At 45.3% G+C, this 13,222-nt stretch overlaps 1 protein-coding gene across 3 annotated transcripts in view; it reads right to left on the reverse strand.

Annotated features, from left to right (window-relative positions):
- ltbp3 (latent transforming growth factor beta binding protein 3) overlaps positions 1–4,081 on the reverse strand; it is a 155,850-nt gene extending 151,769 nt beyond the window's left edge. For 2 of the 3 annotated variants that reach the window (XM_041179865.1, XM_041179864.1), the window contains exon 1: positions 3,471–4,080. In XM_041179865.1, the coding sequence (XP_041035799.1) occupies positions 3,471–3,720 (250 nt within the window). In that variant the 5' untranslated portion in view covers positions 3,721–4,080. Of the gene's footprint in view, positions 1–3,470 lie in introns of all 3 variants that reach the window. The other variant, XM_041179866.1, reaches the window with a different exon arrangement.
- Between the last annotated feature and the right edge of the window lie 9,141 nt (positions 4,082–13,222).

A 13,222-nucleotide genomic window follows, 5' to 3' on the forward strand; every position in this document is an offset into this window, starting at 1 on the left:
TAAGGGTAAATTGGGAAAAGCTATTTCCACTACTCAGTAGCTAGGGTATAAATGAGTGCTACAAAAGAACAAGCAGAGCTTGGGAGAAAATTTTTAGGTAAAATATTTGTGAGGACACGGAATGCTGAACCAGAAGCTGTGGGGGCAGCAGAATCCATAAGAGGTCTTAAATTGAAAGTGGATAAATATTTGAAAAGCAAACATTTCAAAGGATATTTGGAAAGAGCAGGGAGATGGGAACATGCGGGTAGCTCTTTCTAGGAGTCAGTGCAGGGAAAAATGAACTAAATGCTCCACTGCACTTTTAAATTCTGCCATTCTCTGATACGAAACACTGCCACGTCAAAAGACTGCACTACAAAATTGTGCTCTATTTTAATAGACATACTTTTCGGTGTTTGGTTAATATTTTAGAAATTCCCTTACAGCCCAGCATAAGTCGGGTGTCTGGACCAACACTGGACAGATGAAACCACAGAGCCATGGGCTGGCATCTCGCCAGTCAGAACCTCGTGGGTTCAAGTCTTGAGTCCAGAGACTTGAGCACATAATCCAGGCAGACACTAGCAGTGCCGGCACTGAGGAAGAACTGCGCTATCGGAGGTGCTGTCTTTCCGGTGAGGTGTTAAATCAAGGTCTCTGCCTTCCCACTCAAGTGGACGTAAAAGATCCCATGGTCATTATTTGAAGAAGAGTGGTGGAGCTCCCAACCATGTCTTTGGGCGGGGAGGGGGTGCAGGAGGAGGCAATATTTATCCCTCGACCAACATCGCTGAAAAAAAATAGATTATCGGGTCACTGCTTGTGGGATCTTGCTGTGCATAAATTGGCTACTACGTTTCCTATGTTACAACGGTGAGCACACTTCAAAAATAAAGTACCTCATTGGCTGTAAGGTGTTTTGAGACATCCTGAGTTTGTGCAAGGCACTACAGAAATGTCATGTCAGTCTTTCTTCTACCACCTTAAGTTTCTCTTATCACATCAAAATACTTCACAAAATGGCTCAGGCACTTTGTTATATAAAGGGCTATATAAAGTTACATAAAGGTTTCTATAAACCTTTATACAAGAAACACCCCACGATTGACAATGAAATGAACACCAGGCTGATGTGTTTTCCTGGTAGTGTTGGTTGAAGAGACAATGTTGAACTCCCCTGCCAGTAGCAACCGTGGGATCTTCCAATCCACCCAAACCAATACATGTGGTCCCTCGTTTATCATCTCAGCTGGAGGACAGCACCTCTCAGAAGGCACTGGGAGTGTCAGCCCAGGTTTTTATATTTCCTTTAGTCTTTCGTGGGATGTGGGCATCGCCCATCCCTTGAACTGAGTATTTCAGAGGGCAGTTAAGAATCAACCACATTGTTGTGGGTCTGGAGTTACAGGTAGGCCAGGCCAGACTGGGCAAAGACAGCAGATTTCCTGCCCTAAAGGGCATTAGTGACCCAGATGGGTTTTTATAACATCGGACGATAGTTTGAATGGCGTCTAGCTTTAGGCTCCAACAGATGCCATGGTGGGATTTGAACCTGTGTCCTGTGGACATTACGCCTGGGCCTCGGGATCACTAGCCCACTAACATCACCACTATGCCACCATCTCCCCAGTGACAAAGGTGAGAGCTTCAAAGCTGCAACTTTCTGAGCCGGAGGCGATGTGTTACTAATTGAGGGAAGAAGGCACAGGTTGGTAAGCCAAGCAAACCTCCACCCTTTCCCATGAGCTGTTCAGGCAGGCCTCCAGATTACATTACAGAAGGGCCTGCCCACAGATTGTCAATTGCAGGAGAGCAGAGCTACTGGATGAGGTCACAGCAGAGAATTCTGTGTTGCTAAGGAAATCGATGTCACAGCCACTTTTCCCTCGAGTTTATTCTGATTGATGCAGTCCCCACAGGGGGCTGAGTAGAACCCCCTGCAAGCCGATTGGCACTAGAACCTTGCAACTTTTTATGGTTCCCAAAGCCCTTTTCAAAATCCAAAAATTAAATGAGCAGGGGTAGAGGTTTAAACCTGGGTGAGCTCCCATCTCGATCACTGACACAGCAGCAACTTTCAGATCTCATTCTAGTGGACACAGAGATAGACCAATGGAGCAGCAGGACTGCTGATTCAGGGTTAAACTTTCTAACACTGACTGTGTGAACAGTAACACAGAGTTCTTAAGTTCCACCAGAGTGAACAGACAAGGCAAAGCTGAACGGTTCTCCCTCGTCCTTTTCCCCTGGGAGCATCCATTCCTGATTGTGGTACAGATTGAACAGCCTTCAACTGGGAAGCCCAGATGACCAGATTATTCCACTGCAGAGTGCATCACACTCAAGCTGGATCTTGTCCACACACATACAGCTTCCCCCATCTGGGGGGCCACTGGTCAACCTCCAGCTGGGGGATCCTTGGGAGCCCACCACGCTACCCCCTCTGCTCCCCCCCACCCCACTTGGGGGTCTTGGTCACAGCCAGGATTATGTCTGACTCACCCGAAGCTTAGTTTGAAAGATTCTAAAGCAGCCAGGAACACATTAAATCTTATATAAATGCAGAATAAGAGACAAATTGGGGCTGAAATAGATTACTCTTTCAATGAGGTTGCATGGCCAAGAGGGGTTGAATGGCCTCCTTCTGTGCTGTAAGAGTCTACTGACGTTGGACTGCAAAAGCCAATGATGGAATGGGTTGAAAATTGAGCTGTTAAACTGGTCTCTTGCCTGATGCTGACCATGGGGGAAATCAATAATACATGCCACAGTCATTTAAATTAAATGTAGCATGAAATTACATGCGATGCATCATTTCTGGTGACTTTAGCCAGTAACACCTTTTTATAATATCCAATGACATCAGAATCCAACTTGGCTTGGGGAGATGTCACACAAACAAATTGCTAGATTTTTTGAAAGAATTGCTAGGGCTAGTTTGAAAGAATCGCTAGTGCTAGAAAGTTTGAAATCATTATTAGCACCAGATAGTTTGAAATCATTACTAGTCTTAGATAGTTTGAAAGAATGACTAGTCCTAGCTAGTTTGAAATCAATACTAGTGCTAGATAGTTTGAAATCATTACTAGTCTTAGATAGTTTGCAAGAATGACTAGTCCTAGTTTGAAATCAATACTAGTGCTAGTTTGAAATCATTACTAGTCTTAGATAGTTTGAAAGAATGACTAGTCCTAGATAGTTTGAAATCAATACTAGTCCTAGAAAATTTGAAATCATCGCTAGTGCTAGATAGTTTGAAATCATTACTAGTCCTAGAAAATTTGAAATCATCGCTAGTGCTAGATAGTTTGAAATCATTACTAGTCCTAGATATTTTAAAATAATCGCTAGTGCTAGATAGTTTGAAATCATTATTAGCGCTGCTTTGAGAGTTGCTCCTGGATGGAACGCATGTTAATGGGCAGACTGATAAAGCGGTTGGGTCTGTACTGTGGAGAGGGAGGGTTAAGTAGGGATCACTTACTTACCCACTCGGAAGCCGGAGCCAGTGAGGGTGTCTGCTGCATGTCCGTTCTCACTGATGAGGGTGGTGGTGTTCCCCCTCTGACAGCTGTCCTGACACTGACCCTTCAGACAAGTCCGCTTGCAGATGGTCGGCGTGAAGACCACTTTGAAGCGCCCCTGCGACGGCTCCTTCCCTTGCACCGAGACCACCGCCAGCCAGGCGAAACCCAGCCACATCAACAGCCCCAGAGGCTTTGACTCCATGGAATTCATATCAGCATCCCAGCTCCGGGGCCCTTAGGTCTTTCTCTCGCTCGCTCTGTTCAACTCTCCCTCTGCTGCCTTGACAAAAACTCCTAACGACACTGCACCAGTACCAACAGAATGCTTGGTTTACTAAGCTGTGGGACAGACTCCAAATCCACATTGGAAGAGGGGGTGTGTCCTGACCTACAGAACAAAATACTCCCTTACAACACTGTTTGAAAAGAGAGAATCACAACTTCAGTCACTAGAAGCAGGAACTGGAGAAAGTGCAAAGCAATTTTAAAACAAAAAAAAAGCATCCGCAGAACTTGGGGGAGAGGGGTTAGGTCTTTCAAGTCGGCCAGAAATACAATTTTTTTTTGTTGTGGGGAGGAGGGGGGGGGGGTGTGAAGAAAAAAAGTGAGTTAAGCCTCGGAGCCGATCCCTGGACGTGATCTGGAATGCTGGCAGTCCTCCAGGAGGCTCTGAGAAGAGTTGAAGGGACTGCTGTGTTACTGAAGCTGCAAACACAGTAAGTCAGCTGTACATGTCAGTCCTTCCTTTCGCACAAGTTCTCGAACTTCCTACACGGCTTCCAGGTCAGGCCCCATTCACAGCCATCAGTTCACTCAAGCTGCAAACACACAGCACCACCGCCTCCCCAAACCCCACTCACCGCCGCAGTTGGGACACCCTTCTCTCGCCTGCCAAGAGCCTCTTCACATGTCTCAGGACCCCCATACCAAATGTAGCATCCTTCGGTCTATATAACTATACGAAAAAGGAGGCAGCCCCAGCCTGTTCGAGTCCCTGGTTTCCTCACTGATTTGTACTTTCCTCAGATTTCTCTGTAGGGGATATTTTTTAAAAAAGCTGTTGTTTCTCTTCGAATTTCATCTCTCTATATAGGAATCTGGAAATCTATTCTTTCTTTTTGAATTTAATTTACCTATACAGATTAAAGATCCGAGCATAAGTTCGGTGAACTTTTTCCATCATAAATTACTTTATAATGGAGAACCATCCATATAAATTCTCTGTAAATGCCTCCAGCCAGTGGATGCACTGCAGTGCCACCAGTGGCAACAGTGTGTAATTACGGCGTGACACGTTTACACAGGTAGTTGCCATTCTAATGAAGTTTACAATGGGAAAAGTTTAAAAAATAAGGACTGAATGTATCTCTTTAAAATGGAGATTAAATTATGAATACCTGCCAGATTTTTGCTATGTTAATGTAGCTAAGTACAATTCAAAATTAAACAACAAATATTCCCTGCAGCTGTGGAAATAAGAATGTATACTAATGGCACCTCCTCAGCTTGAGGGAGCTCTGGTGCTGTTACCTCTCTACTTGTATTCAGGGCAACCTACTATCACATCTATTAGTTTATTTAAAAGAGTATTTACAGTGGAACTATATCGCCATTCCTTCACTGTCGCTGGGTCAAAAATTCTGGAACTCCCTTCCGAACAGCATTGTGGGTGTTCCTACAATGTATGGGCTGCAGCGGTTCAAGAAGACAGCTCACCACCACCTTCTCAAGGGGCAATTAGGGATGGGCAATAAGTGCTGGTCTAGCCAGTGTCAGGCCGAGAAGGCATGAAGAAAAAAAATCTTAAAACTTTGTTTCTCTTCCATATTCTCCTGTTTAAACTGTTTCTAAAAATGGACAAAGGCTAACTCATCAACCTGCTGTAATGTGACACCCTTTGCATTGTATGGACATTTCAGCCATCTGGTTCACTCATGCCCTTTAGGGAAGGAAATCTGCCATCCTTACCTGGTCTGGCCTACATGTCACTCCAGACCCACAGCCATGTGGCAATGAGGGAATGCTGGCCTTGCCAGCAATGCTCACATCATATGAAAGAATAAATAAAAAACATGCTCTTTAGTCCCTCCCTTTCCTCAGCCCCTCACACTTCCTGCACTGTTTGGCCCCTCCCTCTTCTTGGCCCTCCCCACATTCTTGGGTCACTCCCAATCCCCAGCCTCTCCCACAGGTTTGGAAACGGTTGCCAGGAATTGTGGATGAGACATCTGAAAGGATGAGATTAAATGGGCAGAGAGGCCTTTCACCTCCCAACTTGGTCCTGTAGATTTTTTATTTCTTTATTCTTTCACAAGGTGTGAGGGTCTCTGGCCAGGCCAGCATTTACTACCCATCCCTAAGGTGGTGGTGAGCTGCCTTCTTGAACCGCTGCAGCCCGAGTGGTGTAGGTACACCCACCGTGCTGTTAGGGAGGGAGTTCCAGGATTTTGACCCAGCGACAGTGAAGGAATGGCCAATATATTTCCAAGTCAGGATGGTGAGTAGCTTGGAGGGGAACTTGCAGGTGGTGGTGTTCTCATGTGTCTGCTGCCCTTGTCCTCCTAGATGGTAGAGTTGCTGGGTTTGGGAGATGCTGTCGAATGAGATATGACTGCAGGCAATACCAAAATTCTGACAATCATAGAATGAATCGGCACAGAAGGAGGCTATTTGGTCCATCATGCCTGTGGCAGCTCTTTGGTCGTTATCCAATTAATCCCACTCCCCTACTTTATCCCCATAAGCCTGTAAATTTTTCGCCCTCAAGTATTTATCCAATTCTCTTTCAGAAGTTAAATGTTGAATCTTTTCTGATTACCCTTTCAGGCAGTGCATGCGAGATCATAACAACTCAGGGCATTAAAAAAAAAGCTCCCTGGTGTGGTGGAGACAGGTTACGTCACATCCTTTAAAAAGTACCTGGATGAGCACTTGGCACGTCATAACATTCAAGGCCAAGTGCTGGTAAATGGGATTAGGTAGGTAGGTCAGGTGTTTCTCACGTGTCGGTGCAGACTCGATGGGTCGAAGGGCCTCTTCTGCACTCTGTGTGACCTCTGGAGGAAATGCTTTGCACACGTTTTTATTTGACATGAAAATGGCATTTCAACTCCAGGAGTCGGTCAGATCATAATCTGACTTGAGAGAATGTAGCCATGTGATGCCCCTGTGGGGAGGCCTCTTTGATGTTACACTATGTGCAGTATAACTCCAGTGCAATGCGAAGCTGTGTCCTGCAAGTGCACCTTGCATCTTGAGGACATGTTGCAAACTCTAATTTTACGTTGGCACCTGGTCTCAATACAGTTCCACAGTTAACTGGTCAAGAATGGAGCAGGCGGTTTGTAAATCACAGCCTTTTCAGTACAATGCAAGTTTGGCTCTCTGTGTGCTGCACTCTGCTCCCTAGTGGGCTCAACGTACTATTACCCCAGTCTGGAGTATCACTTCTTTTTTGGCTCCAGAAATATCTCACAGCTTGCAGAGAAATTCCCAAAATGTGTACTCTTTCCACGCTGAGAGTGGATAGGAAAAACATCTGAATCGCCTTTAAAAAAAAAGGTCTTTGAGGAGGAGACCCAAGCCTGCAAAAAAATCAATAGTAACTTGCATTTATATAGCACCTTTAATGCAGTAAAACATCCCAAGGCATTTCACAGGAAAACAGACAGAATTTGACACCGAGCCAAAGGGGGAGGTATTAGGCCAGGTGACCAAACGTTTGCTCAGAGAGGTAGGTTTAGGGTTAGGCTCTTAAAGGAGGAGAGGGAGACAGTAGGTTGGAGAGGGAACTCCAGAGCTTAGAGCCCAGGCAGCTGAAAGCACAAGCGGCAATGATGGGATGAAGAAATTGGGTGGGGGGAGGGGGGAACCAGAAGAGGTCAGCATTGGAGGAATGCAGATTTTCTGCAAGGCTGGAGGAGGTTACAGAGATAGGGAGGGTTGTAGGGGCTGGAGGAGGTTACAGAGATTGAGAGGGTTGTAGGGGCTGGAGGAGGTTACAGAGATTGAGAGGGTTGTGGGGGCTGGAGGAGGTTACAGAGATAGGGAGGGTTGTAGGAGCTGGAGGAGGTTACAGAGATAGGGAGGGTTGTAGGGGCTGGAGGAGGTTATGGAGATAGGGAGGCTTGAGGCCATGGATGGATTTGAACACAAGGATGAGAATTTTTCAACTGAGGTGTCGGTGGATCAGGGTCTCAGTCGTTAGCCTTCTCAATTCTGAGTCAGGTTGTGGGCTCAAGTCCCTCTGCAGCCTGACATTTCAGTGCAGATGTTGGGTGAGTGATTCATTTTCAGAAATGCCAATGCTTCAGTTAAGACATTAGACCAAAACCCTATCTGCCCTCTCAGGTGGATGTTAAGGATCCCACAGCCACCATTTAAAGTTTTTCCAGTGTCCTGGGACCAACCTTACCCTGTCAGCCAACACCAACAAAATAAAACAACTCAGTTAGACTGGTCATGCATCCAACTTTATGTGGGATCTTGCTGTGTGCAAGATGATTTCTGCATTCACCTGACTAACAAATCCTACACTTCAAAGTAAAATAATTTGGTATATGAAGTGCTTTCTGATTTATCTGAGAGATGTGATAAGCCAGAAAGGGCAATTATGGAATGGTAACAAGTGCTGGCTTTGCCAATGGCACTCACATTCCCATGAACGAATCAAAAGGAACATTAAAAAAGTGTTTCTTTTAAAGAGAAGCCACTTGAAGGTTATTTATGACTAACTTACTAGCAAGCTGCTCAGAGATAAATTTTACATATTTGTGTAACAGTTATTGCAATAGTTGAGGGAACAGATGATACAGTTTTCAGTTGAAATGCTAAACCAGGACCCTGTCTTACCTTCTCAAGGAAGAGCATGGGGTGGGGGGGGGTGAGGGGAGAGGGGTTCTCTCCAGTGTCCTGGGCCAATGTTTATCCCTGAAGTAACATCACTTAAACAGACTATTTGATCATTACCACACCGCTGTTTGTGGAAGCTGACTCTGCACAGCTTGGCTGTAACGTTTTCTACAGTACAACCTAGGGTTGCTAACCCACCAGGATTGGCCTGGAGTCTCCAGGAATTGAAGATCAGTCTCCAGGACACTGCTGTGTGTGCAAACCTGGAGAAAAATCATCGGGACATTCAAAAAGACTGTTTTTTATCATTTTCTTTGAACTTTTCTCTTTACCAGATATAAAAATATTGAACATGTGGGGGGAAAAAAAATGCTATTTGGCTGACAGTCAAGCATCATCCCATTGGGTAATGAGTCTTTTTTGCTTTCCCAATTGGCGTAGGTCACAAGGATGGATGTGTTGGCCGACTAATGGCTGGAGTGTGGGAGGGGCAAGTCATGTGATTTCATGTCAAGTCATGAAACCTCCAGGAATACATTTAATCACCGTTGGCAACCCTAGTGACTACACATTTCAAAAAATAGATAATTGGCTGTGAAACATTCAGGATGTCCTGAGGCAGTGAAAGGTGCTATAGTAATGCAAATCTTTCTTTCAGTGCAATGAGACTGAATGGGATTGTCACCGTAACAAAACAGCTTGCATTTATACAGCACCTTCAGCAGAAGTGGGGAGACGGTGGCATAGTGGTATTGCTGCTGGACGAGTAATCCAGAACTCAGCTAATGCTCTGGGAGCGTGGGGTTCAAATCCAATTGACAAATCTGGAGCATAAAGCTAGTCTCAGTAATGGTGACCATGACAACGATTATCGTAGAAACCCATCTGGTTCACTAATGCCCCTCTAGGGAAGAAAATCTGCCATCCTTACCTGGTCTGGCCTACATCTGACTCCAGATCCAAAGCAATGTGGTTGACTCTGAAATGGCCTAGCAAGCTACTCAGTTCAAGGGCAATTAGGAATGGGCATTAAATGCCCTTCTTGCCAGCAACGCCCAAATCCCATGAAAGTATAAAGAAAGAAAAAGAACATTTCTTGGGAGCAAAGATGAAACTAAAAATTTGACATCAAGTCACATAAGGAGATGTTAAGACAGGTGGCCAAAAGTTGGTCAAAGAGGTCAGTTTTAATAATCCACAGTTCAACTGAATTCTACTAATCATTTGTATTTTCATTGGCTGCAAGAGCCTGGGCCAGATATTGTTATTTTTCTGCTCTAGCTTGGGTTCAGGCCATGTTAAATCGGGTGTATGACTTGGCTCGAAAGAACTGGAACCTCAGCAGAGCCAACAATAAAAATTTCAAGGCTGAGAAAGTTGGCTTGCTGAATATCCTTAACCAGCATTGCTGACTTTTTGTTGAGAGGCACAAGCCCATGTCCTTTTTGAGGGTTAAGCTCTCAGGAGCATCACCTCACAGGGTGAGGGTTGGAGGTCTGCGCACCACACCCCCTCCGAGCTCCCGATCTCAATCGTCTCTCTGTCAACAGCTGCCAAGGAGGATCAGCACCTCCCCACAACCAGGAGAGAAAACAGGCCCAATAATTTCATCGTTGCTATTTGCAATGTCTGGAATCTGAGATAAACCTACCTTCCGGCAGTAGTTTCTGCCTGTTACTGGTGAACCTCCTGCTCGCTGATGTGAGGGATATTGAATGAAGCTCTCTCTCTACACTCTGACACATCAATATGCCTTGCACTCTCCCAAGAATGTCCCCGTTCTGCAACATTTCTTCACCCCCCCCCAGCACCCCCAGTCCAATTTTGTGCCAACTCTGACAGTTTTCGGCTGTGGTCAAAATAAGAACCGAGATGCAACTCAATTTCAATAGGGCCCTTGGAGCCATCAGTCCCCATCTATCTGGGCTGAATTGGGAGCTAGGCCACAGAGCTGAAAGGACAGTGGGGTGACCCGCTGAACCAGTAGCTTCCTGTTTACCAGACCAGCCAAACTAAATGGTCTCGCTGACTGGTCACGGCCCCAGCCCAATGATTAGAAATGGTTGTTCTAATGCTAATAATGTCTTCACTGGCATGACCACCTCAGAGCATGTTCTTGCTCTGTTGATCAACAGTTTTGACAATAAAATTTACTACGAAAACGGGATGACTCTTCCTCACACTTCTCCGCTGTGGCTTCCTGCACAACGACTAGACTTCAAAGGCACTGCATTGGCTGTAAATGTACGAACATACGAATTAGGAGCATGAATAGGCCACTCGTAGGCAAGCCTGCTCCATCATTCAAGAAGACCATGGCTGATCTGATTGTAACCTCAACTCCACATTCCCACTACATCTGACAACCTTTCACCCCTTTGCTTATCAAAAATCTATCTAGCTCTGCCTTAAAAATGTTCCAAGACTCTGCTCCCACCACCTTTTGAGGAAGAGAGTTCCAAAGACTTGCGACCCTCTGAGAGAAAAACCTTTTCCTCAACTCTGTCTTAAATGGGTGATCCCTTATTTTTAAACAGTAACCCCTAGTTCTAGATTCTCTCACGAGAGGAAACATCCTCTCCACATCCACCGTGAAAGACCCCTCAAGATCTTATATGTTTCAGTCATCACCTCTTACTCTAATAGTTGCAGATACAAGCCTAACTTGTTCAAGCTGTCCTCATAAGGCAACCCGCTCATTCCAGGTATTCTAATAAGACTTCTAGTTCTAGTCTAGTAAACCGTAAAGTGCTTTAGGATATACCAAAGCTGTGAAAGGTGCTATATAAATGCAAAGTCCTTTCGCTATTACAGTGCAACCCCTTGGGGGCGTTTATCTTTCAGTCAGAGATTCAAATTAAGGGATGTTCACTTGGATCCAATGCCATTAAACACAACAGGACCAACCCTTTAGGCCTCTTGCTGCCGTGTAACAGAAGCAGAGACATTTTTGCTTTGAGGGCAGGGAACGGGGTGCTATTCAGCTCATTGTACGATGTGTCAGCTGCAATCTGGAGATGCCTGCTCCACTTATTTTTTCTTCTTCCACAGGATGCGGGTGTTGCTGGCTAGGCCAGCATTTAATGCCCATCCCTAATTGCCTCTTGAGAAGGTGCTGGTGAGCCGCCTTCTTGAACCGCTGCAGTCCACAGTCCATGTGTTGTAGGTACACCCGCAGTGCTGTTAAGGGAGGGAGTTCCAGGTTTTTGACCCAGTGACGGTGAAGGAACAGTGATTTAGTTCCAAGTCAGGATGGTGTGTGACTTGGAGGGGAACCTGCAGGTGGTGGTGTTCCCATGTGCCTGCTGCCCTTCTTCTAGGTGGCAGAGGTGGTGGGTTTGGAAGGTGCTGTCGAAGGAGCCTTGGTGAGTTGCTGCAGTGCATCTTGTAGATGGTACACACTGCTGCCAGTGGGCATCAGTGGTGGAGGGAATGAATGCTTAAGGTGGTGGATGGGGTGCCAATCAAGCGGGCTCAAAATATTCTACTAGGATACACGGTTTTCCATCTTGTACTTGGTTGGCAAAGTTCAACTGAGCACAAAAATTAAGGCTGACGCTCCAGTGCAGCACTGAAGGAGCACTGCATTGTCGGATCAGATGTTAAACCGAGGCCTCAGCTGCCTTGCTTGAGTGGATGTAAAAGATCCCATGGCATTATTTCAAAGAAGAGCAAGGGAGTTATCCCCCAAGTCCTAGCCCAATATTTATCCCTACATCAACATCACAAAAAACATATTCTCGGCTCATTATCTCAATTCTTTTTGTGGTAGCTTACTGTGCGCAAATTGGTTGCCACTTTCCCTACATTACAACAGCGATAAGACTTCAAGAAGTATTTCATTGTATGCAAAAGCATTTTGAGACATCCTATTTTTGTGGAAAGCACTATATAAATGGATGTCTCTCTCCCTGTTGAGGTTCCATTTGCTGGCAGATTGGGATTGGCATTGGTGGTAGCTGACACTGGAAAAAGCTTACTAGAGGAAAGTGGTTGGGAACTGTCAGAGGCAATCTTCTTTAGAAAACCCAAGGCCGAGGGGTGACCTGATAGAAGTCTTCAAAATTATGAAGGGGTTTGATAGAATAGACTTAGAGCAGATGTTCCAGTTGTGAGAGGACCATACAGACCCTAAACAGCATGTTCCTTCAGTTGTTCATATTAGCATATTAGGCAGAATACAGATCGTACTCAACTAGCCACGCTTGCAAAAGCCAAAACATCTACTGTTAGATGTGACTCTGCAATTGGGCAGCACTTGCTGAACAATCCTGAGTGTGCTAATAGCTTCACTAACAACCAATTTAAGGTAATCAGTCAAGCTTGTAATGTGGCTCATTTATGCTTTCTAGCAGTGACATACATTCATAACCAGGGACCTTGGTCTCTGCAAACAAGAAGAATATGTTTAAGGCTTGTGCTTTTTTGGAATCACCTGGGAGCTTGGAAAGCCTATAGTTCCCTGTGGCTTTCTCCGTGGCAACACCTCGGCCAATCAGAGTCAACTTTCCTCTGTGGTATGAATTGTTGTGGTTGTTTGAAATTTGGCATTCTTCCATTTGTCCTGATGTGTGTAAGACTAAAAGCTTTGGCAACGTGTCTCTCTTTTCAGCAATATTCAAGCTCTGTACCACCAAGCGCCTGTTAATAAATAAAGACTTGTCAAAATGAAAGGTTATCTGACGGAAGAGATCACCGCCCTGAAACAGTAACTCTGCTCCAGGCAGATGTAGCCTGACCTGCTGACAGTTTTTTTTTAGTATTTTCTGATTTCAAACATGAGAGAGGCGGGAATAGAAAGGTCTGCTGTGAAGATTAGTTAAAGAGGGACAGGGGAAGGCTAATGTGCAACATAAATGCTG

Source organism: Carcharodon carcharias, chromosome 37 (genome assembly GCF_017639515.1).
Source record: "Carcharodon carcharias isolate sCarCar2 chromosome 37, sCarCar2.pri, whole genome shotgun sequence".
NCBI classification, from domain to species: Eukaryota; Metazoa; Chordata; class Chondrichthyes; order Lamniformes; family Lamnidae; genus Carcharodon; species Carcharodon carcharias.